This window comes from Callionymus lyra, chromosome 9, assembly GCF_982586985.1.
Source record: "Callionymus lyra chromosome 9, fCalLyr1.hap1.1, whole genome shotgun sequence".
Taxonomy (NCBI): domain Eukaryota; kingdom Metazoa; phylum Chordata; class Actinopteri; order Syngnathiformes; family Callionymidae; genus Callionymus; species Callionymus lyra.
The window spans coordinates 18,240,054-18,267,452 of NC_141826.1; the positions used below are offsets into that span (position 1 = coordinate 18,240,054).

Consider the following 27,399-nt stretch of genomic DNA (forward strand, 5'->3'; position numbering starts at 1 on the left):
GAAAAGCAAATATGTTTATTGAGCACTTTAATATACATCAGAAAATTCCCCCTTGGTACATGTCACAGGAATTCTGTCGTGAACGAACATCGCTGCTATTTACAGAACACACGCGGAAAAACGGAACCGAGAACACGTTTGGACGATCCGATCCTTCAGAACAGTTTGTGCATGCGAGAGTTTTTTTTACCACCGCGGCGGGAACAGCTAGCCGTTAGCATGGGAGACGGTTTCGTTGCGGATCTTACGACGGACAAAGCGAGGCCTCGTCCACGCCAATGGATCCCATTTCTGTTCTGTTCGCCGATTTGCCATAACATTATGACCACCTGCTAATCTCCAAAAGTAATTATTCCGACATAGGAACTGTCATCGTTGAAAACCGCTCAGAGTAACATTCTTGATATCGTACAAGTTTACCCATCTTATATTATTACTTATTTATTAAATCAGAAATCCTTTGACCACCGGTTTCCAAGTAAACTTGTCTTCTTATTGTAGAACCAAATCTTCAGTTTAAGTAACAGATTAGTACTAGCGTGACACGGACCACCACAGTCCAGAGTTTCTCAGATTAAATTGTTGGATATTGAACAATGCTAAAGTTGACATCTTAATTTGTCAGTTTTTTTTAGACCGGGAAACTTCTGAAAACAAAGTCCACCTGACCCCAACTCAGGTGACCCAGAGGCACTCTGGGAAAAGAACCCCTCGACATCCTGGTTGAGGTGGTCATATTGTTATAGAGGATTAGTGCTAACACCTCAAAACACGAAAGCATCCGTCTGTACAACGATAACATGTAGAACTTCTTGCACCAAGGACAAAAACAAAAACCAATTGGAACATCTGGAATAGGACCTTGACATACCAGCGCTTCTCTACTTGACGCAAAAACTCAACATGGAGGTTTTCAAGATTCCCATAGTTGAGAGAGAACTGCTCAATAGCACCAATCCGAGCTTTGTATGAGAAAAAAAAAGAAAATCGCAAACTAAAATGACAGCGTTGGACGTAGCCTCGCTTTAGCACCACACGTCGGCTGCTCCGGAGTTCTTTTAAATATCTTTTCGGCACACAAAAAACAAACACAAATAAAAAAAATCCCATAGGGACGAAAATCAACTTTCCCACTTTGTTTTTGACAAATCTCAAACTTTCTTCTTGTTTTTGACATGACGTACAATAAAAAAAAATAACACATCAGGAGTTAACGTAGAAGGCAACTTCTGAAAGTCGTAACAGGACATCGAAAAAACGGCGGCAAAACAAAAGTGGCTTTTTTTTCCCAAAAGGAAAATAAATATGCTGACTAACAAAAAGGTCACGCGACAAGTCGCGACAGTGACTTGTGGGTCTCTGCTTTCCAGAAGAACGTAACAAAAGTAAAAAAAAAATGTGGTGTAAGATGGCAAAGGGACAATAGCGTCTCTTCAAAGTGCACACGCTGCTCATCATTAAATATCTTAAATAAACAAGTTATCTGGGGATGCGGAGTAACTGCTGCCTCAGTGTCGACAACGTCCAAGCTCCGTCGGCGTCGTGGGATTAATGTGGATAAAACTTTGGCACAGTCTCCTCCGATGTCACGGTCGTGATGACTCTGAAATCTGAAACAAAAAAAATACAATAAATTCAGTTGGACTTCAGCTTCCCTACAACACCATCTAGCAACATGGCTAAGATTTCAATGTACCGGTTATAATGGAGTCTCCTTCTTGTAGTTGAACGCCGGGTCTGATCCTTCTAGTTGCAGTTTCAGGGCTTGTTTAAGGCTTAGCTCCGTTTCCCCGATAGGATAGTTTTCCAGGACGTCCTGGTGACCTCTGCTCTGCACAGTCCGAGGGACAGACACCCTTCCGAAGAAGACTTGATTGCCATGTAGGTGATAGTTGGGGTTTGTCATGATGCCGTTCCTCCTCTTTTCCGCCAAGCTTTGCTGCTGGGTGAAGAACTCCTCTTGGTTTTGTCCCCGGTCCTGTTGAATCATAATTTTACAGTGCGGGTCCTTGACTGCGATGTTGGCCACGGACTTGTTGAGCGTAATCCTTTTATCAAACTGAGTCATCTCGTACTCCAGAACCTGACCTCCATTGTTTTTTGCTTTCTTCTTGTCAACCGTCGTCCCCTTATCATTCGTACAGTTGCCAGTTTTGATTCCCTTCGTTGGCTTGAGACCAGATTTCAACAAAGACCAGTCAAAGTCGCTCGAAGGCGAGGGAGGGTGCTGACTGATGGACTTGGTGGTGGAGCAGGGGGACACGATCGATTGACGGCTTCTGCTGCGTGGCAGAGAGTGCTGCTGAATTTGTTCCGTGAATGTCAGACCGTGGAAACTATCGATTGGAACCGTCTGTGCAGTGGCGGTGGACGATGTGGTTCTCAGGGACGAATTCTTTGAGCTTTTAAGAGAATTATTCGACAGGGAAGATTTATGTCGATCGACTGTGGAATCTGGCGACTCTGATGGGGAACTGAAGGCATGAACGGGTCCGTTTGTCAAACCGCGGCCGGAGGACTGCATATCTCCAACTCCTGTGCTGCCAGAGCTACTTGACTTTATGGTGAGGGACTGCATTTTGCTGGAGACAGTCAGTGGGTTTCTTTCTTCCATTGTGTGCACTGGCGAAGGATTACTACCATTCAGAGTTGTGGCACCATATTTCTCCAAAAGTTTAATGATCATCGAATGGCCTCCTTTAACTGCAACTCTCAGGGCTGTACGTCCAAACTGGTCGGCGTGATTGGGGTCGGCGCTGTTTTCAAGAAGTATCTTCACAACATCGATGTGACCTTCCTGCGCAGCGATACCAAGGGCAGTCGCGCCTTGGTTGCACGTGTGATCCACGCGGGTGCCGTTGTCTATCAGGAACTGCACAACCTTAGTATGGCCTTGCCACGCAGCGGACTGGAGGGCGGATCGTTTTTCATTGTCACAGGCATTGACGTCAGCGTGATAGTTGATCAGCAGCCGCACCATTTCTACGTGTCCTTGCCAGCAGGACACATGAAGGGCCGTTCTCCCTTCCATATCACTGGCTTCGACGTTAGCTCCGTTTTCCAGGAAATACTCGGCCATAGCGAGCTGGTTTTCAAGTGCCAGGATGTATAGAGTTGGTCGTCCATCTGCGTCTTTGTAATCTATGTCCGCACCGTGGCTCAGTAACAGTTCTACAATGTCCCGATGACCCTCCAGGGCAGCTACCCTGAGTGCGTTCCTGCCGTCATACCCCCTCTGGTCGGTACACGACTTGTTTTCCAGAAGAATTTGCACGCAGTCGTAATGTCCCTCTTGTGCTGCCAATATAAGCTGTATTCTCCCATCATTATCTACTTCTGTGCAACGAGCACCTTGCTCAATGAGGGCATCACACACCTGCCGATGCCCTTCGAATGAAGCCATGTGTAGGGGTGTCCAGCCTGCGTCGTCCCTGTGATTCTCATCTAAACCTCTGTCCAGCAGAGTTCGGACCACCTCCACGTTACCCTGAGCTGATGCAATGCTCAGCACTGTCCTTCCTTCGCTGTCGATGCTGTCTACCGCAGCACCCCAAAATAAGAGAGTGTTAACAACGGAGGCGTGACCCATAGAGGCTGCAGCAAGTAAAGGGGTCCGCCCATTGTTGTCCGTGTGATCAACATCTGCTCCTCCTTCCAAAAGCAGATCTACAACATCCACATGTCCTTCATAACCTGCAACGAGAAGAGGGGTCATGCAGTCCTTGTCACAGTGATCAACCTCCGCTCCCCTCTCAATAAGGAGGCTAACCACTGACGCATGACCTTTACTAGCAGGAACACAGAGTGCAGCCACAGAGAGGGCGGTTCTACCGTCCACATCTTCATGATTAACTTCTGCCCCATGTTCCAACAAGTGCTCCACAATCTCTCTGTGTCCCATGTATGCAGCTGCAATTAGAGCCGTTCGTCCTTCGTTATCTGCCTTGTTGACCTCTGCCCCGTGCTGAAGAAGGTTTAGTACAATATCCTCATGTCCGCCCCATGCCGCAGCTCTCAAGGCTGTCCTTCCGTCCGCATCAGCACAGTCCACTTTAGCGCCGGCGTAGAGTAGAGCAGAAACCACCTCAGAGTGGCCACCCCAGGCTGCAGACCGCAAAGCAGTCCAGCCATCATGATCTGTGTGGTTAATATTTGACTCGCAGCCAATTAGACAGTTCACCACTTTGGTATGGCCTTGCCTGGCGGCAAGAGTAAGTGCAGTTTGCCCGTGGTTGTCCTCCAGCTCCATGTTCGCTCCACGAGAGATCAACAAGTTGACCACGTCAAGGTTCCCGCTGTAAGCTGCATTAGCTAGCAGAGTCCTCCCATTTGAGTCACATTGGTTCACAGATGCTCCGTTGTCGAGAAGGGTCCTGATTGAGTCCTCTCGCTCAAGGGCTTGTTGAACAATGCATGATGCGTGGTCATCCTCATTGTTGACGTGTGCTCCAGCTTTGACCAGAAGCTGCAAGACTTCTTGTTCTTTGGGTATGGAGGTGGACAAAGAGTCTTTAGCGGGTGTTCCATTCCAGACCATCCACAGAGCCAAGTTGAAGGGCTCTATCTGCAAGTTAGAATTGACGAGGTGCAGCGCAAATTCCTGTACTTCAAGTGGTTTCAGTTGTTTGGCACGACAGGTGTAACTCATGGCCAACATCCGGTGTCCCTCTGCTGCATTGCACAAGTACTTTTGTGTGCAGTGTTTCACGTCCAGAAGCCACTCAGCGAAACTATAATGAAACAGGATTTTTGTACTCCCAAGACTGTTCACCAACAGCTTGGAAAGAATGTCCATCTTTTTCTGAAACTCTTCCATCGTCAGCGTCATGTTCTTGGTCCAGACTGCATGGTACAGTTGCTTGACTGTCAGAGGCTTGCAGGTGGCCAGGATCACATTCAGGATGGGCTGGACTTTTGCAAACTGTTTCCTGACAAAGAGCCTCTGGCAGAGCCACAAGTAGAGGCCGTTGAGTGTCCCGGGGATCTCTCTGATCTCGCGTAGCATGATGAAGCTCTCCACCACTCCGTCCAGAACCTTTTCCAGGTACAGGAAGCAGCCGCTGCTCTTGATGTGAAGTTGGTTGAGCATCTCTGCTGTCTCCTTGGTCAGGTGCTGCCTCAGGGCCTCCTCCTGGTCTAGCCGGTGCAGGATGTACTGCTGCACGTCCTTGACAATATAGGCCTTTCTCAGATCATCCAGGCTGATCTTCCGGAAACCTGGAAGAGAAAGCAAGTGTAGGTTTGAGTGAATCCTGTCTTTACTTACAAATGACAAGCAACATAAATACAGTCCTGCAATACAAGAAAAAATGGACATGGAATCATAAGACTTTCTCTGTGAAACACAGAAATATGAGGCAAGTGGGCATAATATTATGGAAAGAGTGTTGGATGTTATTATTATTTATCAAATCTGATGGGACAGAAGTACTATATGCTTCAGTCACATGAACCCTTTAGTGCGCAGAGGGACAGTCTGCTCATGCCCCATGTTTTCTGCAGCCTTGGGGCGAGGGAAGCGTTTTGTTTATGGTTCCCAGAGTTCCCCGGGTGAATGGGACAGGAAGTACAGCATAGCAGATGTCAGCAGCCTCTTGAGACAACACTGTACTATATTGAACGTGGTCTGATAACCAGTTGTCTTGGGGGCAGCAGTAACAAGCAAGAGTTCCGACTTTCTTCCTAAGACACCAGTTCTAGCTTTTCTAGAATTCCCAAACCAGGAGTGAGATTCTATTTCTTTAAGGGTTTCCCAAACCAGAAAACGACATAAATCCAACATGTGGCAGGTTTGCAGAGGACCAAGGACACCACACGCTTGTGTTGTTGACCCTGTAAGAGATAACAGAGAGTTGGAGGTCACGCACATTTATGTGAGCGATGGCCTTATCTCAGACAAACCCAGGAGCAGAGAGATAACATATCCCTACTTCTGTGAGACACCAGAGGTTTTACTCTTCTATGGAAATGATATGTTGTTTCTTACAAAACTAAGTGAAATGTGAACATTTTTTTTTATTTTTTATGTCAGTCGCTGTTTTAAAATTCACACCTGGAGTTCAGCATGTCTAACTTAAGACCTGCCATGACTACTGACACCCCCCCTCCCCCAGAGAGACACACAGTCTTTTGAACGTTTCCAATCCTAATAAGAAACTACATTGTCCAAGGAGTAACCCCTGTTGGACCCCGGTGATGACTGATTCATGATCAAGTGCTCCACCTCATCCTGCCGTCTTCCTTCAACAGTCAGTTATTTTTTGAAGAGGCCATCTTGCAGTCGGCTGCTAAGAGCTTGTTTCTCAGCTGTGTTGACTGTTCAGCTCAACCCACCACCACCTGACCTGCCCACCCCCTCCTCACCTGCAGCTGCAGCACAACTGGTCAGACTGGAAAGTCCAAACATTAAGTTTGAGGAAGAGCAAGGGACATGTTCTTGCTTCAGTTTGTCCGTTATCTAGTGTAACTTTTGCCACATTCAAATAATAAATATGATTTTTTTTTTAAATAGTTTTATCTGCCAATTGAGTCTAATGCTAAGGAATCTACACTCACTTTAGACTCATAACAAATGACCCACATACTGAAAGGTTAACTAAATACTAAATTAGCAAGACATTAATCCTGGAGGTCAACTGTAAGGAAAATAACTAAACTCTTTTTAGAGTTCTAAGATGTTAGAAAGATGATGGATACAGATTTTACAACTGTTATTTCTCAGTTGATTAACTGCAGATATTAAATGTAACTTTTCTATAAAATAAAGTAAACTGGGAAGATACGTTATTTTAAAAGGCAACTTTGGGGATGAGTTGAAACTAGTTTCCTCCTCAGTGGTCAGTATAGAATATGATGGACTATCAACAGACGACCGTTACTCATGTGGAGATTGGAGCAAATCATTTTGTGTATTTTTGAAAACGGCGACAGTTGAAGAGTTTAACAGCGTTCTGTGTTCGAGGGCTCATGGTAGGAATGTTGTTTGCAGATGCTTGGACTCGACCCGCCACCACATATTTGGGTTTTTTAGGAGCTTGGCTCCGACGGCCGCAGCTGTCGAGCAGACGTCAGCCGAGCTTGTCAGAGCGGAGAGAATCGGTTCCTGTTTTCCGTAATACCCGGTGACCCGACGCAGTTCTGTTGAGGACCGACTTGGACCACGGTTCCGAGATTCCTCAGTGCAACGCAATGTGTCGGGCTGCAGAGTTCCCAGGACACGGCCTCATTTGTCATCTGAAAAATGAATCTTGAAGGCAAACAGTCGCTCTTTTGTCCGTTGCGTGTCTCTGGTGGCCGGAGTCCAGTTCGTAACAAGCAGCAGCTGGCTGAGAGACTCCCGCGTTGCATCGCTCACAAAGATGAATGTGTCATTTGTTGCTTGTTTAGCAGTGGCTATTGTTCCTCTCGGGCTCGGGGACATAAATATCCAGTGAAGCTGTGCCGCAGTTGTTGTGTAACGGAGGCTGCAGAAGCTCCTGGTGAACACAGCTTCTCTTCTCTGATGGGAATGTCGTCGCTCATCCCACGGCAGGAGTTGTATGACGTCAACGGGAGTCTCGGCAGCGGTGGGTCTCCTCCCTGTCCCTGATGTTCCAACCGAGTCGTGAACCTTCTCCACAAAACAAGAGGGAGTGAAGATGGTTGGAAAGATTGAGCAGATATTCCCCTTTGCATCTGAAAACATGCTGCAAGAATATATAGCTCAACTTCAAAACCTGATGACATCCAACATGAACCTTCAGAGAAATGCAAGAGAGAGTTCAGGCGAGAGGCCGGGGGAACACCCTGAACAGGTCCCTGGCACACTCACAATTAAGAGTCATCAACTAACCAGTGTACAATATTTGAATTTCTGCAGGAAACTGGAGGACCGGGTAGAAACCAAAGCCATCACCGGGAGAACTCTAGGAACTGCTTTATACTGGAATTGGGCCTGCAACCTTCTGGATGTGAGGCACCAATATCCACCATCAAGATCAAGCGAGCTTTTGCCCTTCCGCTCCAAATAATGGAACTTCTTGAGGTTTTTTTTTCCACAGCAAGATTTATTTTACCTGAAAGAATCAACTGCGTCGAGCTACTGCAAGCCAGAAAACAACATGTTTGCTATTGCCGGTATAAACTTGTTAAGACGATAGCAAATGCTGATTTTATTGGTTTATCTTGGTTTACTTGTATTGTTATGGCATTGTTAAAAATGTGCATCTCTTCATCTCACACCCTCTCAGTGAGCTCCTCTCTGCCAACTAGTGTGTAAAGCTGATTTTTTACCGACATCATAGATGCTTATGCTTAAATCCCTCAACGTTTTTTATTTAACTTAAAAGTGTGCGAGAACAAAGCTCCAGCTCTTCCCTCTCAGATTGTGTCTGAATCATCCCTATAGGGTATACCTTTTAAACAGCTACCGTTACGCACCTCTCAGGAATGCGTCTGTTCCTCGTACCGCTGGCTAACCTTCACTCGACCTCATTAGTCTGGGACGCCGTATGTTTCCAATCACCTGCGTGAGAGCCGTCTCCGTTTAGCACGTCCGACTTTCACTTCCAATCACCACCGACGAACCATTATCAGCCACCGGCGCGGAATTCCTGGGCCTGCTGCTTCACAGGGGGGGGAATCCTGGCCGCGAATGTGGTAGTTAAGTCGGTTTGTGGTGGATTTCAGGTGCTTGCAGAGTCATCCCTGGCATGTGGATCAGAAGCTGTCGCAGCTACTTACCCCCATCCAGAGGCAAGATCGGGCGAAGAAGACAAAAAGGCAGCAGGAATGTGTCTAATTCAACACGGGCCAAATTAAGACATAATTTAGAAAGCCTTCAATTAGACCAACAAGTCCGACTCTGCAGCAGCGATAAAGGTTCGGGCAAAAAGGACCTGCTACATACCAAAGGGCATCACCTCTGGAGAGGGCAGCCCTCCAGTCTGACTACTCGCTGCAGAGCTGAAGGTGTCACAGATGCAGACATGCTAGAGTCGAGCAGCCAGACCTATAATTTTCCGACTGTCAGGCTGCTCACTGGGTAAATTACTGTATTCACAGGGGATTATGGTCTTCAGCTCATCCAAACTCAGGCTCAATGTGCAGCCGCGCAGACGACACCTCGCGCTTGGATGCCGGTGTAAATCAGCTTGTCGGTTTAAACCAATTTCGGGATAATTAAATCTCACTGGTTAACATGGCGTCGAGGCGATTCTTTTTAAATGCATCAAAACTAATGCAGCCGAGGACAGCTGTATATACTTTTATACTCAACCCGTGATATGTCGTCTCTATGTATCCATCACATTGGAGACTTTATTTCAACAACCAGACTAGTCTACACTAGCTTAACTTTTCTATCTTTGGTTTGAGGTTACCCACATGACTGTAGGTGCAACTGCCAACATTTAGTTTTCAACCGTTCTCAGTAAAAAGAATACCAGCAAAAAACTTCCACAGCAGCTACTGAAAGAGTATATTAAACATCAAGATTTCAAATGGTAGTTTTATGTACACGTACGTGCAGTAAAAACAACTTTCTGCTATGACCCATTATAAAGCTATATAAAAACATGCCTAAGCCTGTATTAATTGTCATTTTAATCATGTTTTAGACCATGTTATCCATCCAAAACTGTTTGGATTCCACTTGCCAATAGTTCTTTACCCAGGAAACTAAACACTTGGTTGGATACCTTCACACATTTGTCATTTGATTGAGAACCATCAAATGTATATAACATTTAAAGATATATCATCATCTTTCTTTATTCGTCTTTGCATTATTTCTACATTTTTATATTGGTTCTGTCCGTCTTTTGCCTAAATTGACCCTCACAGAATTAAGGTGTCCAGTTATAGTGTTATAGAGAACGCTACCTAGGCTGGAACATTCAGTGTTTAGAAAGAAAATACCCAGGTTTTATAAATAGGTCTAAAATAAGCTACAATTTAAAAATATCTGACCTGGAGCTGGAGAACCACAATGACTCAGAAGTCTTTCAAGCTAACTTTTTTTTTCCACTTTAATTTTAAGTAAATTCAAACCGGGTGAAGAGCGATCTCTGCTGAGTCGCTTCCTAATTCAGGAACTTTGTCAATAAACACAACACATGTCTTTCTAAACATTCAGTTATTTTGACCTCTGCAGGGTTCTTCGCGAGCTCGTACGGACAATGTCTGCACAGAGAATTTGCTGCTCGTCTCCTTTGTGGCCGCCGGTGGTAAATCAACGCTGTCCCCCCGGCCTGCCTGGTGAAGAAAGCTCCATTCAAGGAGGCCACCAAGGGGTGGAAGATGTGATTCACTCCTTTTCCCAGGCAAGCCTCAAGTCTCCCGAGCTCTTTCCCTGACGCTGCAGGAATCCGGGATGACTTATCTGTAAACTATGGCGGTATGCACCTCATTCATTTTGGGGTTTTAGAAACAGAAGAAGCTCCAAATATTAGGAAAATGTGTCATCGTGGCGGAGTTCGTGCTCCTGCACTGACTCAGGAGCAGTTTCTACCGAGTAACATCTGCAATTAAGTGAAGAAAAAAGGGGCTTTTATGTCTGATCTTGTGTAATTATTTTTTACTGCTTTGCTAATTTTCCCTCTGCTGACGGCAGTTAAGACTGATGGAGGGGAATCATTTTCTCCGCGATGGGGTGCAGATGGCGGAATGACTGGCAACATTCCACTCTGTCAGTTTGCTTTAAGGTCGAACGATTTAATTCCACAATTTGCCTAATGAAAAAGGTCTAACAAGCAAACACAGTCATGGTTTATAAAAAAAAAAAACACCTTCACGGATGAACCTTTGGTTTTCATTACCCCTTTATGAACTGCTAACAAAGGAATTGCCTCAATTCTAGTGCAGCTTAAATGCAGTTGTATATGTGGTGCTAGCTATAGCAATTCCCAAAGACATGTTACAAACGTGTGAATGTAAAATGGCAGCTAAGTCCGCCCGACATGGCAACGTGTCTCCTTTTTTTTCGCTAACTAGTTTGCTAACGCAGTCTGGAGTCGACCACATCGCTCTCTCATTCTCTAGTAAAACCCTGCCGAAAGTGGGTCAAGGAGTTTAGAGGCGGCTCAAATGTCTTCCAAACACAACACTGGATTAGCGCCCTCAGAGAAAAACATTCACAGAACTTTGCCGTTGTCTATATATAATCAGTGGAATCATCTTGAACTCTCGGTAACACTGCGCAACAACAATGCGCTCTGATTATCTCTCTCCGGTTTCGAGGCCGACACGGTCATTACGACCGCTTCGGATCCAGAACTTCTTTTCCCTTCCTCATCTCGAGGGCTCCAAACCTTAAGTGTAGCTTTGCAGGAGATTTTGTTTGGAGTTTAAAGTGCACATCATTGTCATCAAGCGACTGCTGTTTTCCAGGATTAGTCTTCGGAAGACTCTCGGAGAGGAAAAGCTCCGAGTCATATTTCAGTTGCTTCCATTAGATGGACTTGCGTTTGCACTTCGGCGGCAGGATGCATTCTTGAGATTGAATTAAAGTTCTGTTGAGGAGGAACCGGAAGTCGAGACTTTTTTCTTTTTATAATGTCCGACACAGACGTCCTTCAGAACACCTTGAATATGTGATAAGTCCACTTCAAAACTTCTTGACTTCTCGACACGAAGAATAAAGCTCCAAATTGAAATTCCAAACGATGAAAAAAGAAGTTAAACCTTTAACTTCTAGTTCTGCTGAATAGCGGTATTCATCAACCCCGTGTGCTTCTCCCCCCTGAACACCAGAGCTTTAAGTTTACAGCCCTGCAGCGAGGATTATAGAGATACACTTCTCATGTCGTCGGCTGTCTGCCAGGAGAAGGACTGGATAGCTCAGGGAGACAAGGAACCTTCCTGGGAAACAGAACAGTCCGGGCTTGCCAACTTCAAATTAGAAGAAAAGTCGTGTTTATGTTTATATCATGACGTTTTCTTAGAGAGCTTGAGAGATGATCAACCGAAATATTCTGGTTTGACGAACAGATCTGGATCTGTTAAGGTTTTGAAAATGGCGGAGATCGGTAGATAAAGGTGTGACCAGGATGTAAACAACAGAATGGTTCGCTTGCTTCTTGTGTACAAACTTTCAAACAACTTAAAACGGGAAGTTACACCTTTGAGGATCAGAAGAGATTCACTTGTAGTCATCGGCTGTTTTAAAACAGTGGAACTGGATAGCTCAGAGAAGAAGAACCTTCCAGGGGACGGAACGGCCGTTGGCAGGTGCTAACACAGCCAGATGTTTCAAAATGTCTGTTACTAGCATGGCATTTTGACAGAATTCAAACCAGGGCCCGCAATATTTGTGTTTTCATTTGACTGGGACTTTTTACATGAACTGCCATTGACGGCAGCCAACAACCTATTATCCTCACCTGTTGCATGTTTTAGCGACCTTCACCGGGGGCATATGGAAGTAGTTCTGGTTGAAGTTGGTTTACAAAAGTGCCCCCTAAAACTGCTACATCCACACCATTCATTTCTCATTAAAGGAAAAATGTGTCATTTTCTTTGTGGGTTGTTGCTTTGACGGATATAAATACATTTAACTTGCACAGGATTTTAGTCTAAAACATGCAGTTTGAGGCGTTGCCAAGAACTAATACAAAGCGCTTTAGATGTTGAGACACAACATCTGGAGGGTTCGAACACCTGGCTAGACGGCAGCGGAGACAAGGATGTGGGTCACTGTCCACTTATCAACTCTCTCCGGACCCTGGAGTGACCCTGGTTTTTTATTGTTCTTCAAAGTGGAATGAATAAATGATGGGACGCGTCAGGGTGAGGAAACCGGCGAATGTTTGTCGGGGACATGATCGCACGAATAGTAGCGTGGTGTGAATTCGGGACGGTCGTGGAACACGACCCGAAAACTAAGCCGTCATAGAAAGTGAGCTTATGAAAATTCAACATATGTCTGAGTGGCCGCTTCCATTTCAAAGCGATCCACTCGTCTCCCTCCCCCATCTCTCCCCCGTCTGCCAGAGGTCTTGTTAAACTGGCACACATCCCACACTGCTACCCGACCAAAAAAAGCGCTGCCTAAGTGTTTCCACTCCACTAGTCCTATCATGGCCATACACTACCTCTGCACTGTCGGGGGGGTTGAACTGGAGCGACGCCCTCAGGAGGGACGTGACAAGGGTGGACTTTGCTCTCCCATCACAACCGGAGTGACCGTAAAAATACAGTCAAGGAATAAGCCGCAAATATGCGCACACTTCTACCTACGGACAGATCACCCTTTGTGTTCCGGGCCTCTGCCCGAGCGGATGCTGCGGGAGTCGGCCTTTCCTGAGTCAGTCTCCGAGGTGTCGAAATCCCACCGAGGTGCATTCCAGCTCGACACAAACGCGGGGAACAGTTGAGTAAAGGAGCAGGAATTCGGTCTTGATCCAGAGGAAACCATTTGGAATTGTAACCATACAGAGTCATCGCCAGGGAACTTGATGAGTTTATTTTTTCACTAGCAGAGTGGAATCAATCCCTGTTAAAAAATGGGTGACTGAACAACTGAACAACAACTAAACCACTGAATCTCTGCTGCTTGGATATTTAACTTAAAACAAACACTTTCAAACCCACTTTCCCACTCAATAAGAAACTCTATACACTTTTCTCACAGCATCCGTGATTTTTTTATTCTTGACATTGGTTCTGGCTGTGTTTAGGTCAGACCTGGGCAAAGTGCGGCCCGGGGGCCACATGTGGCCCTCCAACCATATCTATGCGGCCCGCGTAAGGTCAAAATAATACTTTAAAACTGACCGGTTTAAAATGTTTCCCAAGGCTATGTAAACATTTTAATACTAGTACAGCTTTACATATAACTTGTTAAAGTTAAAATATAATTTTTTTCTCTCCGTTCTTTTTCTTGGAAATGTTTTTAATTTTTTGAGAATAAAAAGCTTTTCTATCACATTGTAAAATAGGAAATATTACAAAACTTATTTTTAAACTTAAAACCTATTGCATTTTATGGCATAATGTGTTTGATACACTTTATTCTTTATTTAGAAATATATTTTATTTATTTATTTCTATTTTCTTAACTAAAATACATATTAAAATTGAGTGATATACAATCAGATTAACACCAAAGCTTATTTAAGAACATATTTTTTGTTTGTTTGTTCTTTCTTTTGGCTTGACGGCCCCTTATAACAGTTACAGTATATAATGTGGCCCCTGAGGATTTTCTTCTGCCCACCCCTGGTTAAGGTGGTACTACTGCAAACGTGGTGGGGCTATCAGATGGTTTTTGTCAATTCTAAATCATGCCGCTTGCCCTCATTAGCTTTAGGACCAAACTGAAAGGGTTAAACATGCTGTAACGTTCCCCCTCGGAGAAGTAGGTCGCCTTTATATAAGCAAACATGGAGTGGAGTCTTTTCGCAGGCCGCCGCCACCCCTGACTCCAGAACAATACTCGCAAGGTTATTTTTAGCGGCCTCGACACTCTGATCTGGTCCAGTTTGGGCCCTGCATGAATGGAGAACTTGTTTTCATAAAAGGCCTCGCGAGCTAATGGAGGTTAGTGGGTGAGTGTTTGCGTGTCTGCCTTTGAGCAGGAAAAAAAAAATGAAAGACTTTTCCGGAGTGGGACTGGAAGTCTGAGAGCAGGCGAAACAAAAGCGGCGGAGAAAGGAACAACGCGGTGACAAAAGCCATAGAAAGGTCGTGAAAAGGTACAAGTTTGGCGGAACAAAAGAGTTATATAGATCAAGTTTAAGCTCACAGGAAGACTCGAGATAGAGGACAGGAGGAGTTTGTCAACTTTATCTCCTCAAACATACCAGCAGGTCCAGGTTTGGTTGCTTTCATTGACATTTGGAGTATGTGCCGGGCCTGAGACCATCAGGCGGAAACAGATGAGAAGCGTTTGAAAGATGACGAATGTATCCGCAGTATTTGAAGTGAAATTCCTGAAGTCTGGACGAGTTACAAACACGAGAGAGATAAAAAAAAAAAGGTCTTCCTTATCTCAGGGCGCTCTGGGGGACTCCTTTAATTTCAACTTCTGAAGATTCCATCTTTCATGAAATCAAGCACCAGTTGCCAGGTTGCTCAGGAAGGAGCTCCGACTGAGTTGGAGGAATACAAAGTCTACAAACAGAGTTAACGTTCTTTGACAGGGTAAGAGAGTCGAGTGCTTTCAAGTGTTCGTCATGTTCCGAGTGTTTTTAAATTTTAAAGTGTACCAACGTAGCCGTGACGCAGAAACCCCAGCTCGGGAGCGTCAAATAGTGCGAAAAGTTGACGTCACAGAGATAATGAAACGAAAACAGCTGGCGTCACAGGTGGGACCACGTCAACAGAAGACGCCGGCGTGTCCCCATTACCTCCGAAGAGCACTTCCCAGTCTTGGCGGCAGCTGTCAGAGTCCATCGCTCCCCGACACTACTAGCCTCCTGACAAGTGTGGCTCAAAACTCCCTAAGTACATCGCCAAATAATTCACAAGCCGCGTTCCCGACTGAACTGAGACGGCGAGAACATTTTCGCGTCAACGTATGAGGAATGAGATCTAACAGCCGAAGTGACGTTCGTCTTCGGCGGATGGATTTCGGCTTTTATTCCTTCCCCGGTCGACAAAACGAAAACCGTTTTTGTGGGCTCAGACTGAATTCGTCACCTGCTCTTTCAGCCCTTCAACATTTTGATTCCAAGTCTTTGACTCGACACATCCTTTACACTTATGAAATCTGTTCCTTTGGCTTCAGCCGTCCGTCAAACCGATCAGGGAAGACTAGCTACAGATTTTGTTGATGACGTGGAGCATCTTTGGGAACTGGGAGAAAACTGAAGGACACATGGAGAGAAATCCTTCCAGGCTGTTGCTCCTAAGCTTTGGAACGATCTTCCTCTCTCTTTGCGCTTGATGGATCTACTGACTCCTTTAAGAAACATCTTAAGACATTTTTATTTGTTCAGGCTTTTCCTTGATTTTCTGGAACTCCTGTTGTGTTATCAGTTTTATCTTGACCTTTTAAAGTATATACTTTATTGAATATTGTTTTGATTGTTTAAGCGCTTTGTGACCCTGGTCTGGAAAAGCGCTATATAAATAAAAATGACTTACTTACTCACATATTGGTTGATGAAGTAATAAATAATATTGTTTGGCAATAAATTGCTTTTGAAAAACTTTTCCCATTACAGTATCAGGTCGTGTTCAATGATTAATGGTTGTAAATATGTGGCTGGATTATTCCGATTTCCATTTCAGGTTTCTTTCTATGCCAATTTTACTGGGGGTTTGACAGGAATTGCGTCCATACATGTGCCACGGGACGGGTCGCGACATGTCAATGGTGTCCCCTTTCCTTCTGACGCTTTTGAAGGAGAGGTTATTGTTTTACTAACAATCTTTTGTCGACAGTTTTCTTTTCTGCAATCCACTTGTTTTCGTTGCTTCGGAAATTTAGTCCCGGGAATCGACGCTCAATTTATAAATCGATCATCGACAATCATCATCCTTTTGAGATCCGTGTTCAAAGATACCCTTATAAATCATTTTACTACATATTTACTTGTATCATAGATGAACAAAACCTTATACAAGCTAATAGAACAACAAGTGTTTCCATGTTTGTTACTCTTCAGTCAGGTTAGATCTAAAGTCCATCTATTCTGCAGCAGATCCGAGGTGAGGTTGCGTAACGATCCAGAAGGCGTGAGAAGATCCCACATTCGGTGTTTTTTGGAAGGAGAGACGCTGCCGGACCGAGAGATTGCAGAGGTGATTTCCTCCCACTCAGCCGACGCTCTCTTTGTTACTCTGACTCGGCTCTACCGTGGGCCACCGTTCAATCCGACGGATGATTTACGACTCGTTTCCGCTCACCTCGTCGTATTCCACGAGCGTTCCTGCGGTGAGTCTGGCTTTTCTCGTTCGGAACCCACGAGAGAACGGCTTCTCCTCGCCCAGCGGCGCGTCGCCCTGACAATCAGATTATGATAACACTCTGAACTGCAGGCTGTCGCAGGGAGTTAGAGATGCACCGCTTTTCCGGTAAGAAGCAGGTCCCCGCGGGCGTGCGGAGGTGTCGGAGAAGCGTCTATTCAAACATCCTCCGCAGAGGAGGAAGCCGGCGGCAGATGATATTTGCTGTGTATTCACAGGTGAGAGGCAGGAACCTCTCATCTCCTCGGCTGAAGTGCACCTCGACGGTTACGTGACTCGCGCTTGAGGAGCTTCTCTGTTGTCCAATATCTCCCTAAATCAATTCACGTTGTAGGACATCCCTTTTATTAGTCCAAAGCCCCTTTATCTCGAGTAGGCCTGCGATAATTTGACTTTTCTACCAATTTTAACCATTCATTTATTCATTAAACGCTTCAAAAACATGACAACTAATAAACCAACATATAAGGCAGGCATCTCAAAGGCCAGCCCAGGACTAGAGTTCATATAACCCTGCCTCTTTTTTACACTTAATATTAAAGGCTGAGAATGTCAAATACACATAATTTTTCTAAAAGTTAAAATTAATCTTTCAAAATGTCACTATCCTAAGAATCACATAAAAACACCACACTTACTTAGTAAACGTGTGAGTGAAGATATATACGACGATATATTGCAATCTTTTTATCACAGTATTTTTCACGTGAATGTGTCGGCTAATTTTTCCTAAATCTTCTATTTTTGTAATTGAATTTTTATGTTTCATATTTCAATAAAATGTGTGTAAAATATAACAATTAAAATCTTTTATTTACCATGTTTGTTAATTTTTTTGTTGCAAATAAACTCTCAGCTGCTGAATGGCAGCAGTCATTACATCCTCTGTAGCTAAAGGAATAATGAAATCCTGGCGATGACTGAGGACGAGAGGATACAGTCGACTCCAGCAGCTTTTAAAACTGATGTTTGGACATATTCTGGTTTCAAAGCAAACTAAAGCAGTTAAGAGTTCGTCAAGATTCATATTGTAGCGTGATACGTATCGCCAGGTTCTTAACCCTTGTGTTATCATAGGGTCAAGGTGACCCGAAGGTGCGAAAGAAATGTGTTTGGGGTACCCCTCGTGTTGTCTCTAGGTCATGGGGAAACACCCCCAACAATGCATATGACGTTGACCCAGAGACACAAGGGTTAAAAACTGTTTTTTCCCCATCCAACGTTGAAAAGGTTATCAGTTTTATGTTGAACTGGTTAAAGTTCAGTTCAGATTTTGAGGTCCAGAATAAGATAACCCTTTGTATGATCTCACTGTTCGCCTCCTTATTTCATCAAATCTGCCCCCCTTTTGAAAAAGTTAGGAGACCCTTGATATAAGGAGTAACATGTTTGATAGAATACATTAATACACAACACATAAGTACCATGTTCAATCCATCTGTACTTTGGATGTCAAAAGTTACCTGTGAACAGTTTGGTGATGGTCTTGTTCTGGCGGCGGGCCGAGCAGATGAGGAGGAGCCACGGCGGCAGGAACTCGTGATGGCTCGCCAGCAACTCGGCGATGGTCCGGGGCGAGCCGGGGGACGACCTCTGGTCGCCCTCACCGAGCTGACAGCCCTCGTCGATGGAGTCCACCAGCAGGAAGAGGGCCTGCTGGGGCGGAGGGACGGCCAGGAGAGGCAGGAGGACGCATCTGAGGACCACAGCGAGAGGAACGTGTTGAGATACAACTGTTTTTTGTGCAAGAATTTGACTTCTTTGTAAGTAAAGAAGGACTATTTATTTATATAGTGCTTTTCCAGACCAGGGTCACAAAGCGCTTAAACTATCAAAACAATATTCAATAAAGTATATACTTTAAAGATCAAGATAAAACTGATAACACAACAGGAGTTCCAGAAAATCAAGGAAAAGCCTGAACAAATAAAAACGTCTTTTTTAATTCTTGAATGGGGTTTGCCATAACAAATCCAAATTTTACCTTATCAGATTTAAGATTTAAAATTTACAAGAGTTTTAAAATATACTCGATTTATGTCGTGATATATATCAGTTGAAATATAGTTAGTTTTTTTTTCCTGATATCAACCTAAAACCACATGCTTGTGTTGTCTGTGTATTTATTCAATGTTTTTGTAATTAGACCTTTATTTTCTTTAATCATTTATAATGAATTCTGCTTGTCCATCAAAATTAAAAAATAAGATATTCAAATCTATTTAAAAATAAAAGTGTTTTAGTACCATCTTTTGTTCATTGTTTTGTATATCTTTGAATAATTTTAAAATAAAATAAGATAATATAGAATCAAAAAACCTTTTCATATTTTTTTAATTTTCTTGTTCGTTTTGTTTTTTAAATATTTCCCGTTTATGCATTACAGTGCCCCATACAGGCCTGGCATGTGTACTACATCACTTTCAGAGGAGTACATTCGGACAACACAGTCTCAATGCTCAAATATTCCACGATCAAATGCTGCACTTGTATCATCTGTCAAAGGTCTGCTCTGAAGGAGTGAGTTCTGAACCCGTCTCAGTCCATCAATCCGGTCCTGAAAGGAAGCGTCGGCGTTTACATCCATTAGGCTGAATTGCATCGAGTCACTGCGGCACGGAGCACATTTGAGGTCATCGCAGTATAGAGTGTTTGTTTGTGATTCTGATGGATGCTTTCGCCCCCGCAGTCTGTCAGACGTCACATCGATATTCAGCGGACTGCAAAAAAATCTAACTGTTAAATGCAACATTAACCTTTCGTCAACACAGCTCCGCGGCTCAGACGCCGAGGCTGCTCGCTCCGGCGCCGATGCGGAACACAGCGCTCACTAAAGTACCGAGCTTTAAGAATTGTTTTGATGCTGAAGGAGTAGAGGAGGAAAACGTCCCTCTCCTTCACCGGCATCCAAGACTGACATTTAAATCAGGAGCCTGGTTAATTAAAGATTAGAAGGTTGAACAAATCCATTAATCAACGGGAGAGCTTGTTTGGAACGACGTCTCGGGGATCCGGCGATAAGATCCAGTCACCTTCTCCCTAACAGCCACTCAAAGAGCCTGGTGTGGTGAGACAATGAAATCATGTTTTAATGACGGTCCTCGGGATGTTCGGCGGCGTGTCACTGCCCTGCGGTACAAGTGCTGTTACACCGAGGTTTTATCCTCGTGACAAGGTTGAATCTGCAGCACTTTTGTCAGCCGACACTCAATGGAACATCTTTTTACTTACTCAACAATGTTTTTACTTGTTGAAAAACTTCTTTGCATGAGCAGGTTTTATTTGTAGCCTAATAATTGTTTAACTACCAAGAACTGTTTTGTGTAATGTGTGTAAAGAGAAGGACATTTGAACTGAATGCTATTCTTGCTAGTTTAGCAAGTGGCTAATGAGGGGAAATTTACCACCATGTAGAACTTTTTAGTACGTTTTATGTTCAACTGTGAATGTTTTGGAAAGAAAAGTATGTTTCAAATGGAATCTCATGGTGGTAAATAGTGGCGTATTTCAGTATTTACCACCTGTATTTTCTATGCACTTAAATATTGCATTTTTTTCACAATACTGCCTCGGTATTCAACCATTGATTACTTGTGACGCTGGTCTAGAAAAGCGCTATACAAATATTACTTTACTTATTTTTCTGTCTTTAAAATAAGATTTTCATCATAGTTTTTTCATAGTTTATATTTCAATACTTTGTGTATAAAGAAAATAAGTTGCGGCCACTAGATGGCAGCAATCGTTGTTGACTGTGGACGAGAGGATACAGTACACTCCAGCTGCTTTTAAAGCTTATTTAGACATATGAAAGAAGTTACGACTTGTCAAGAGTCATATATATATATATATATATATATTGTATTATTGGCTCTGTATCGTGACGCGTATATAGTTTGCTGGAATCGTGCTAATACACCACCCCATAAAAAATAAATAAATAAATTACATCCGATCAGAGTAAAAAGATAATGTAAAATGTGTTGGATAATTTTAAAAATAACTACAAAGTGGAAAAGGTTCCATAAAATGGTCATAATGAAGGAAACTAATGAACCCTTCAAGACTGAGCCTGAGAGAGCTGAAGGACTTCCTGTGGTCTGTAGTCCAGCCTGCAAAGGGTCCAAGTACACCGACAAAACCAACGTCCGTGACATCCAGCCACAAGGACGTTGAGTTTCTTAACCCGATTGTCCACGACTCAGCAGGTTTGGAGCTCACGCACTCCACTTAATCTTCTGATTAGTTATTGTTCCGTCGATGCCTGTTTCCGAGAGAACCTGCAGTGCCATCTGGGAGCGCGGCCAGAAAGAAAGTCCGTCCACGGGAGTGACTTGTGTCGCCCACTGAGACAATCAAATCCACGGTGACGGCAAGACAGCGGGACAAAGAGCTATTCTTCTCTCGCAAATCGGCTACCGTGGAGCCGGCGAGGAGTTGAGAAGACAAAGAGGGCAGGGAGAAAAAAAAAGGAATTTTTTTGAGAGCTGCGAGGAGAGCTTGCAATTCGAGTTCTCAACATCTGCTCTTCAACTTGATGCCAGAATAAGTTTAAAATAAGAACAAATAGGAAAAAAAAAAGAGCCTTTGCGTCAGCGGTGTTCGACGCGTAAAAGCCTTTGTTTGGGAGGTCGAGCGAAGATGTCTGGCCAGCGCCGGGCATCGGGCCAGCACCTCGCAAATTTACACGAGCCGATTTATGGAGCGGGACTGGAGACTGAAATCTGTGTCGCATATCCAAACACATAAACACCGACCAGGACGCGGTGTCGCATGCTCGCCGTGGCCTGCGTGGATGCCGACCTATTCGTGGACCACCGGGTGGGTTCCGTTTTGTTTTAGGAGTCTGCATGACTTTGGGTAGCATTAAGGAATGGGTTAAGAATTTGCCTCTAACCTAAGATGACTTTAAGACATTTTATGAGGGGGCAAATTATATACAGGTTCTCCAAACTACTTTCCAAGAGGGCCACGTTTAATGAAGTGAAAAGGAAAAAGAAATCATACATAGGGACCTCATTACGGTGATTCAAATGTAAAGCATACATACATTTTCCCGGAGAGACAGAAGAAACATTTTTAGTATTTAAGGTTCATTTTATGGCGTTTTTATTTCACTAAAATGTGTTTAAATGAGGCCATATGACTGTTCAAGGGCCACAAATTCTCCTCTTGCCTGACTTGCATCTCATGACTGTATCCTCTCGTCCTCAGTCATCAGTGACTTGTATGTCTGATATACAGTGACGGCGAGGGGAATGGGAAAGAGGGGAGGAAAAAACATGGCTTTAATATTCAATCTTAATAAAGATATACTGAAGCTACAAGGGATTAAAATAGAACAAAGATCAACTGTCTCGATAATCATTGACCTCAATATGAACAGATTAAGATCGTTTAAATTGTCGCTTGATTTGAGATAAAAGAAATTAAATCTTTTTAAGGCACAAAAGTCCCCCGATGATTTCTGATAACTTCATTAAAACATCTGCTCTCAATGACCTTGGACAATGTTGTAGCTCGAATAAACACATCCCGTCTATGAGGTCATGTGTCAAGTGGTTTTGCTGCGAGGGTTCATGTACACAAGGGATAGAATTATGTTCGACATTTTAACTTAATCCAATTATTGCTTAACTGTTATTCCCGAAAGGCCGGGACGGATTATGGAGGTGAAGTTTCCGTGTAATCAGTTTCCCGCAGATTTAATGACGTCGTGTCCTCCGTGTATTCTTTACACGTTAAATAAAGATCAGACAGAAGACAGAACCTTTGCTGCCCTTAAAACAAAGGTCTACACTTAGTAATGCTACAATAATATATGACTAAATGCTACCAAAACAATGCTAATAATCCTATATAGCACACCTGGGCAAAGTGTTGACTGTATTCATGCGGCCCTCAAGAGGTCAGAGTAGAACATAAGCCAGGGGTGGGCAATTATAATTCTTCAAGGGCCAACGTAAATTATGTGAATGTTGTTAGGGGCCGTCAAGCAAAGAGAAAGACGAAAAAATCCCTAAAAATAAAAGGACATTCGTCATTAGGCCGTGACTATTATTAAGGTAAATAAGCTGCAATAACTCTTACAACACTTCAATTAACTTATAAAAAATGTTTTTAGGGATTCATATATACTCAAAAATTACACACAAAAGGTAAATAAGTGTTATGTTGAAATGTAAATAAATAATTAATACAAAATACATTTGTTAATGCATTAGAACATTTATACATGATCATACTTTGACATTACGAGGGCCGCATAAATACAGTCAAAGGGCCACACGTGGCCCCCGGGCCGCACTTTGCCCAGGTCTGACATAGACATTCTTTCCAATTTCCAATTTAATATTGCCTTTATTATTGTATTAACTCTAAATATTTTTTTTATTTATTTTTGTTTCCAAGTTATTGACATCATATTCAGAGGAAAAAGTTATTTTCCCTTCAGTTTCTTTTACAAAAAAGGTTTATAAAAGTGTTTGGCTAGGTTTATTTTATGCCGATATTTCGTTCTTTACTGTTCTTACTTGCTTTGTTTTTTCAAAGTTTCTCTGTCATATTTAAGCTCTTCGCTCCTCTCCCTTCGATTGACAGCCCCTCACAGCAGTATAAAATGTGGCCAGAGAGGAAATTGAATCACCCACCCCTACTATATAGGCATACAGATTAAACTAGTACCAATAAATGCTATGAAGGTCTACCATTCCTACTCTCTCTCCGTAAGCCGTTTCTCTACATCCTCGGATCACAGCCGTCAAACTGTGAAAACACCCCGCAGGAAAATACAGTAACAACACCCAGTCAAGTAGAGCAGATCAAGAAGATGTGACTAAGTGAAAGGGAAACATAAAACAGGGAGCGGGAAGAGAGGGGGGGGGGGGGGAACAAACTGGCAATTTCATCAAAACAACTTGGGCTCGTAGCCTCCAGTCAATCGGCAGAGAACGCCTGCTCAGCAACTTTCTGCACGGTCAGGAAAACCCGGCGGCGGCGCGCTCAGCGGCATCAGCTGACTCATGCGCCGGCTCATCCCGAGTCAGGCCTTCTCGCAGATACGCTCTCGGGGCGACGGCGAGAAGGAATCTATGCGAGCGTTTAAATCAATCTCACCGACGAGGACGACGGAACGGACGCTTTGAAGAGACTCCCACAGACAATTACGGCTTTTTGGTTCGTCATTATCGAGCATTAGCTTTATCTGGCGAGTGTGGGGGGGGGGGTAACATGGTCTCGCTTAGATTTGAGCAATGAATCCAAGTCTAGTCGTATCGTCACGTTGTTGTTCAATTCAATTAAATTTTATCTGAAGTGTCAAAGCACTTTAAATTTGAAGTAAGACTATATCGGAGAAAAGAAACAGATTCAGGCAAATCAACCATGAAGGGCTGTAGCGACAAAGACAGAAATCTAAAACAGCACCAGACTCAGCTTGACGGCCTCCTGGGGTCGACGGATGGACAGAGAAAAGAGTGAGGGAGGATACAGTTAGAGAAAAGAGAAGGGGTATAGAGTATGTTACGTGTACGTATTATTGATTATTATTGAGATAGTTTCCCCGATATTAACGGCTTAGATCAAGTTCAGCTTCTCTAAACTTTTTGTCAATAACTATCTTTGATTGGCAACAGGAAAATTAATCAGATTGTCAAAACACATTTGCAATGGATTGTGGGATTGTCAGTTACATCAACTTTATATTAAGATTGTCATGGACTTGCTTCTGCAAAGAATATAATTAATAATCTACAGGTCAAGAAATCGGGGTTTATTGTATTGTATGTAAACTGAAAGCAGGTCACATGGGTACACATTTATAACTTTAGAGACATGGATAAAAACTTTAACACAAACAACACAAGTTGGTCATGTGATATTCCATTACAAAAGTAAATTTAGCCTGATCCACAATCAGCCCATTGAACCCCCTCAGGACATCCGAACGTAAATAAGTAACTCGGCCGTTCAGGTCGAGCTCGTTTTGCCGAGTGTTTTCTGGGTAATGGTCGTAGGCGACTGTAGCCTTAAGGCCACTAAGTGAAGACTGTTAAAGGGTTAGTTAAACCCAGCTGGTTAGAGAATCGTAAATAATAATTGCCTAAAAGTGAGTTAAAAGCATACTACACTAGCATTGTTGGCGCTTTGGGTGTATTTTCAGAGTGTAGCTGAAGCCCTTTGGAAGACGCGGTAGAGGATCAGACTTTTATGGTATTTAAAATACATTTATTTGAGTCCGTAACATCTTTAATGACGGTGAAATGGCCAACAAAAAAAAGGGGAAATGTTTCTCAGGTAGTCGAGCCAAATCTCTAGCATCAGTCGTGACATTGCTATAAAATAAAATCTATTTTTATGAGCTGAAACTTTTCGACCAACTCTCTCTTTTTTTTTTTTTTAAAGTTTAATCCGAAACACATCAGAGAGAAACTGCGATGGTGATGTAAGTGGTCAGAAAGTGCCGCTCGCTTTATCTCGACAAAAGAAAGAATTGGATCCGGACTTAATGGGTTCCAGCGATCAATGCGGCGCGGGATCACAAGCAGATAAACGCCGGCAGCTGTCTGGAAGACAACGTCCTCCAGTCCCACATGTGAGAGGCCGTTTGTGCGATTGTCCCACTTTTTTAAAAGTCGTAAAAAACGAGAAAAATATAGCAGTCAGATGGTCTTGTGATGGTTTTGGACAGCGGGCCGACATCATGTGGCCCGTCACGGTCCGGGGGAAAGATGGAAAAATTGGGTTCTTGGAAGGGACAGCTGTATGAAAAATGACATCGCTGACAGAATCGCTCTTGTTGCAGGAGATAATTCAGTTAAACGCAGCAATTAACGATTCCATTATGACCGGCTTCTGCCAGCCGTACTGGAACCTTCTTTCCTGGTCGGTACCCAACAAATGGGTTGCAGGAAGTGCGTAGCTTGACTTCTTCTTCCCTTTGAAATGACCTCATTTAATCATAAATAATCGAGTTGTTTTAATTGGATATCTTTTAGCTTGAAATCCGTCCAAGGATGGTGTTTAAAGGGATTTTTGGGTCTTATTGTCGTCGAAAAAACCCAGATATAGGCTCCTTGAATAATTCCCAACAGTCTTCCCAATAAAGATGACGTTAAAACGACTTGATTCAAATTAAATTAAATCAGTTAAAATGGTTAAAACCAGTAAAGGAAGAGCCTGAAATTAGGGCGAACAACATCCTTATATTCCAACACAACTACAATCGTGATCTGAGAACAAAAAAAAAAGAGAAGCGACTCCTTCCTTCATCTTCTAAAAACATCAAATAAGAAAAGGAAGTTTCCTGATGCAAGCGATCCCGAGTGTTCGGTTGTGGATTACCATCTGGATTTACAAATCAATAGATTTCCTTCCCTCTTTTGGTGAAAAAAGATCTTAGATGGAAAAGAATTTAAGGAATTTCAACATTTTTTCCTCAACAGAAGCCAATAATTACACATCTTAAGACCGGGGATGCCGGCCTTTTGAAATGTGATCAAGGGCAGAAAATGGCCCCTGGGTCAGACTTTGAAAGAGCCCTTTTCTGAAGGTTTTCTAGCGGTTTAGAAAAAATATACAAAATATACTTGAAACATTCTTTAATTCAGGATCATGATGCCTTCATCAGCTAATGGTAATGTTCAAGAATCAGTCTTATCTTAAATCATTTTGAAAAACTGAACAGGAAATAACCAAAAAAAGGTTTGTTTACAAGAATATCAGGAATATTTGTAGTTGCAAAAGTCGTTGTAAATCCAACGCTGGTGTAATTCCTTGACTAAATAATCTCGAATTGTCACCTTAGTAAACTAGACTTCCTGTCCGCGGCCCCACAATAGAATGTCACCGACCTCAGTGGATCTCCGTCGCCTCAGTCGTCTTAGTTTAAAGTTCCCTAAATAACAGTTAGACAAGCGTCTGACCTGCCGCATGCTCGGTTCCGTCGAAGGGAAAATACTTGAGCCGACTGTTTGGAATACCTCGAGTTCTCCTGCCAGACGAGGTGTGCATTCCTGGCCCGGCACCAGAGCGGTCAGAGGAATCTGAAATTTCATCCCCGATTCAAGCGCCGCCGCCACTGCAGCTCCTCCAGAAAACACACACACACACACACACACACATGGGCCTCCCGCTGCCTCTCGCACTCAACAAAAACACACTTCTGTCCATCCCTGTGAAGCTCAACGCCCGATAAACACAAGGGTCTCGGGCCAAGTCTGGATGGAGCTGACTCGGCAGATTACGGCGGATGAAAGACGGCAGTGTGAACCGACCAAAACATACATTCAAACTTCTTTTTCATGTTGGGAGAAAAGGTTCAGACCTGCACAAACTCAGAGTTGTGACCTGGAAACCCTCAGAGGTGTGTACTAATAACGCTACTTAAAAGGTCGACTATGAAAGTTAACCAAATTTCCACAACACAAAAACTCATCCGAAGTGAAAACTGAAGGTGAATGATCACCTGTAAACTGTTGACCAGAGATATAGTGGATCAGGACTTTCTTT

At 43.5% G+C, this 27,399-nt stretch overlaps 1 protein-coding gene across 1 annotated transcript in view; it reads right to left on the reverse strand.

Moving 5' to 3' along the window:
* Positions 1-27,399, reverse strand: part of ankrd50 (ankyrin repeat domain 50) — a 39,664-nt gene continuing 12,265 nt past the window's right edge. The window contains exons 3-5 of the mRNA XM_087799566.1: positions 18,354-18,586; positions 1,697-5,217; positions 1-1,610 (exon numbers count right to left, since the gene is read on the reverse strand). Coding sequence (XP_087655692.1) covers positions 1,700-5,217; positions 18,354-18,586 — 3,751 coding nt within the window. The 3' untranslated portion in view covers positions 1-1,610; positions 1,697-1,699. The remainder of the gene's footprint in view (positions 1,611-1,696; positions 5,218-18,353; positions 18,587-27,399) is intronic.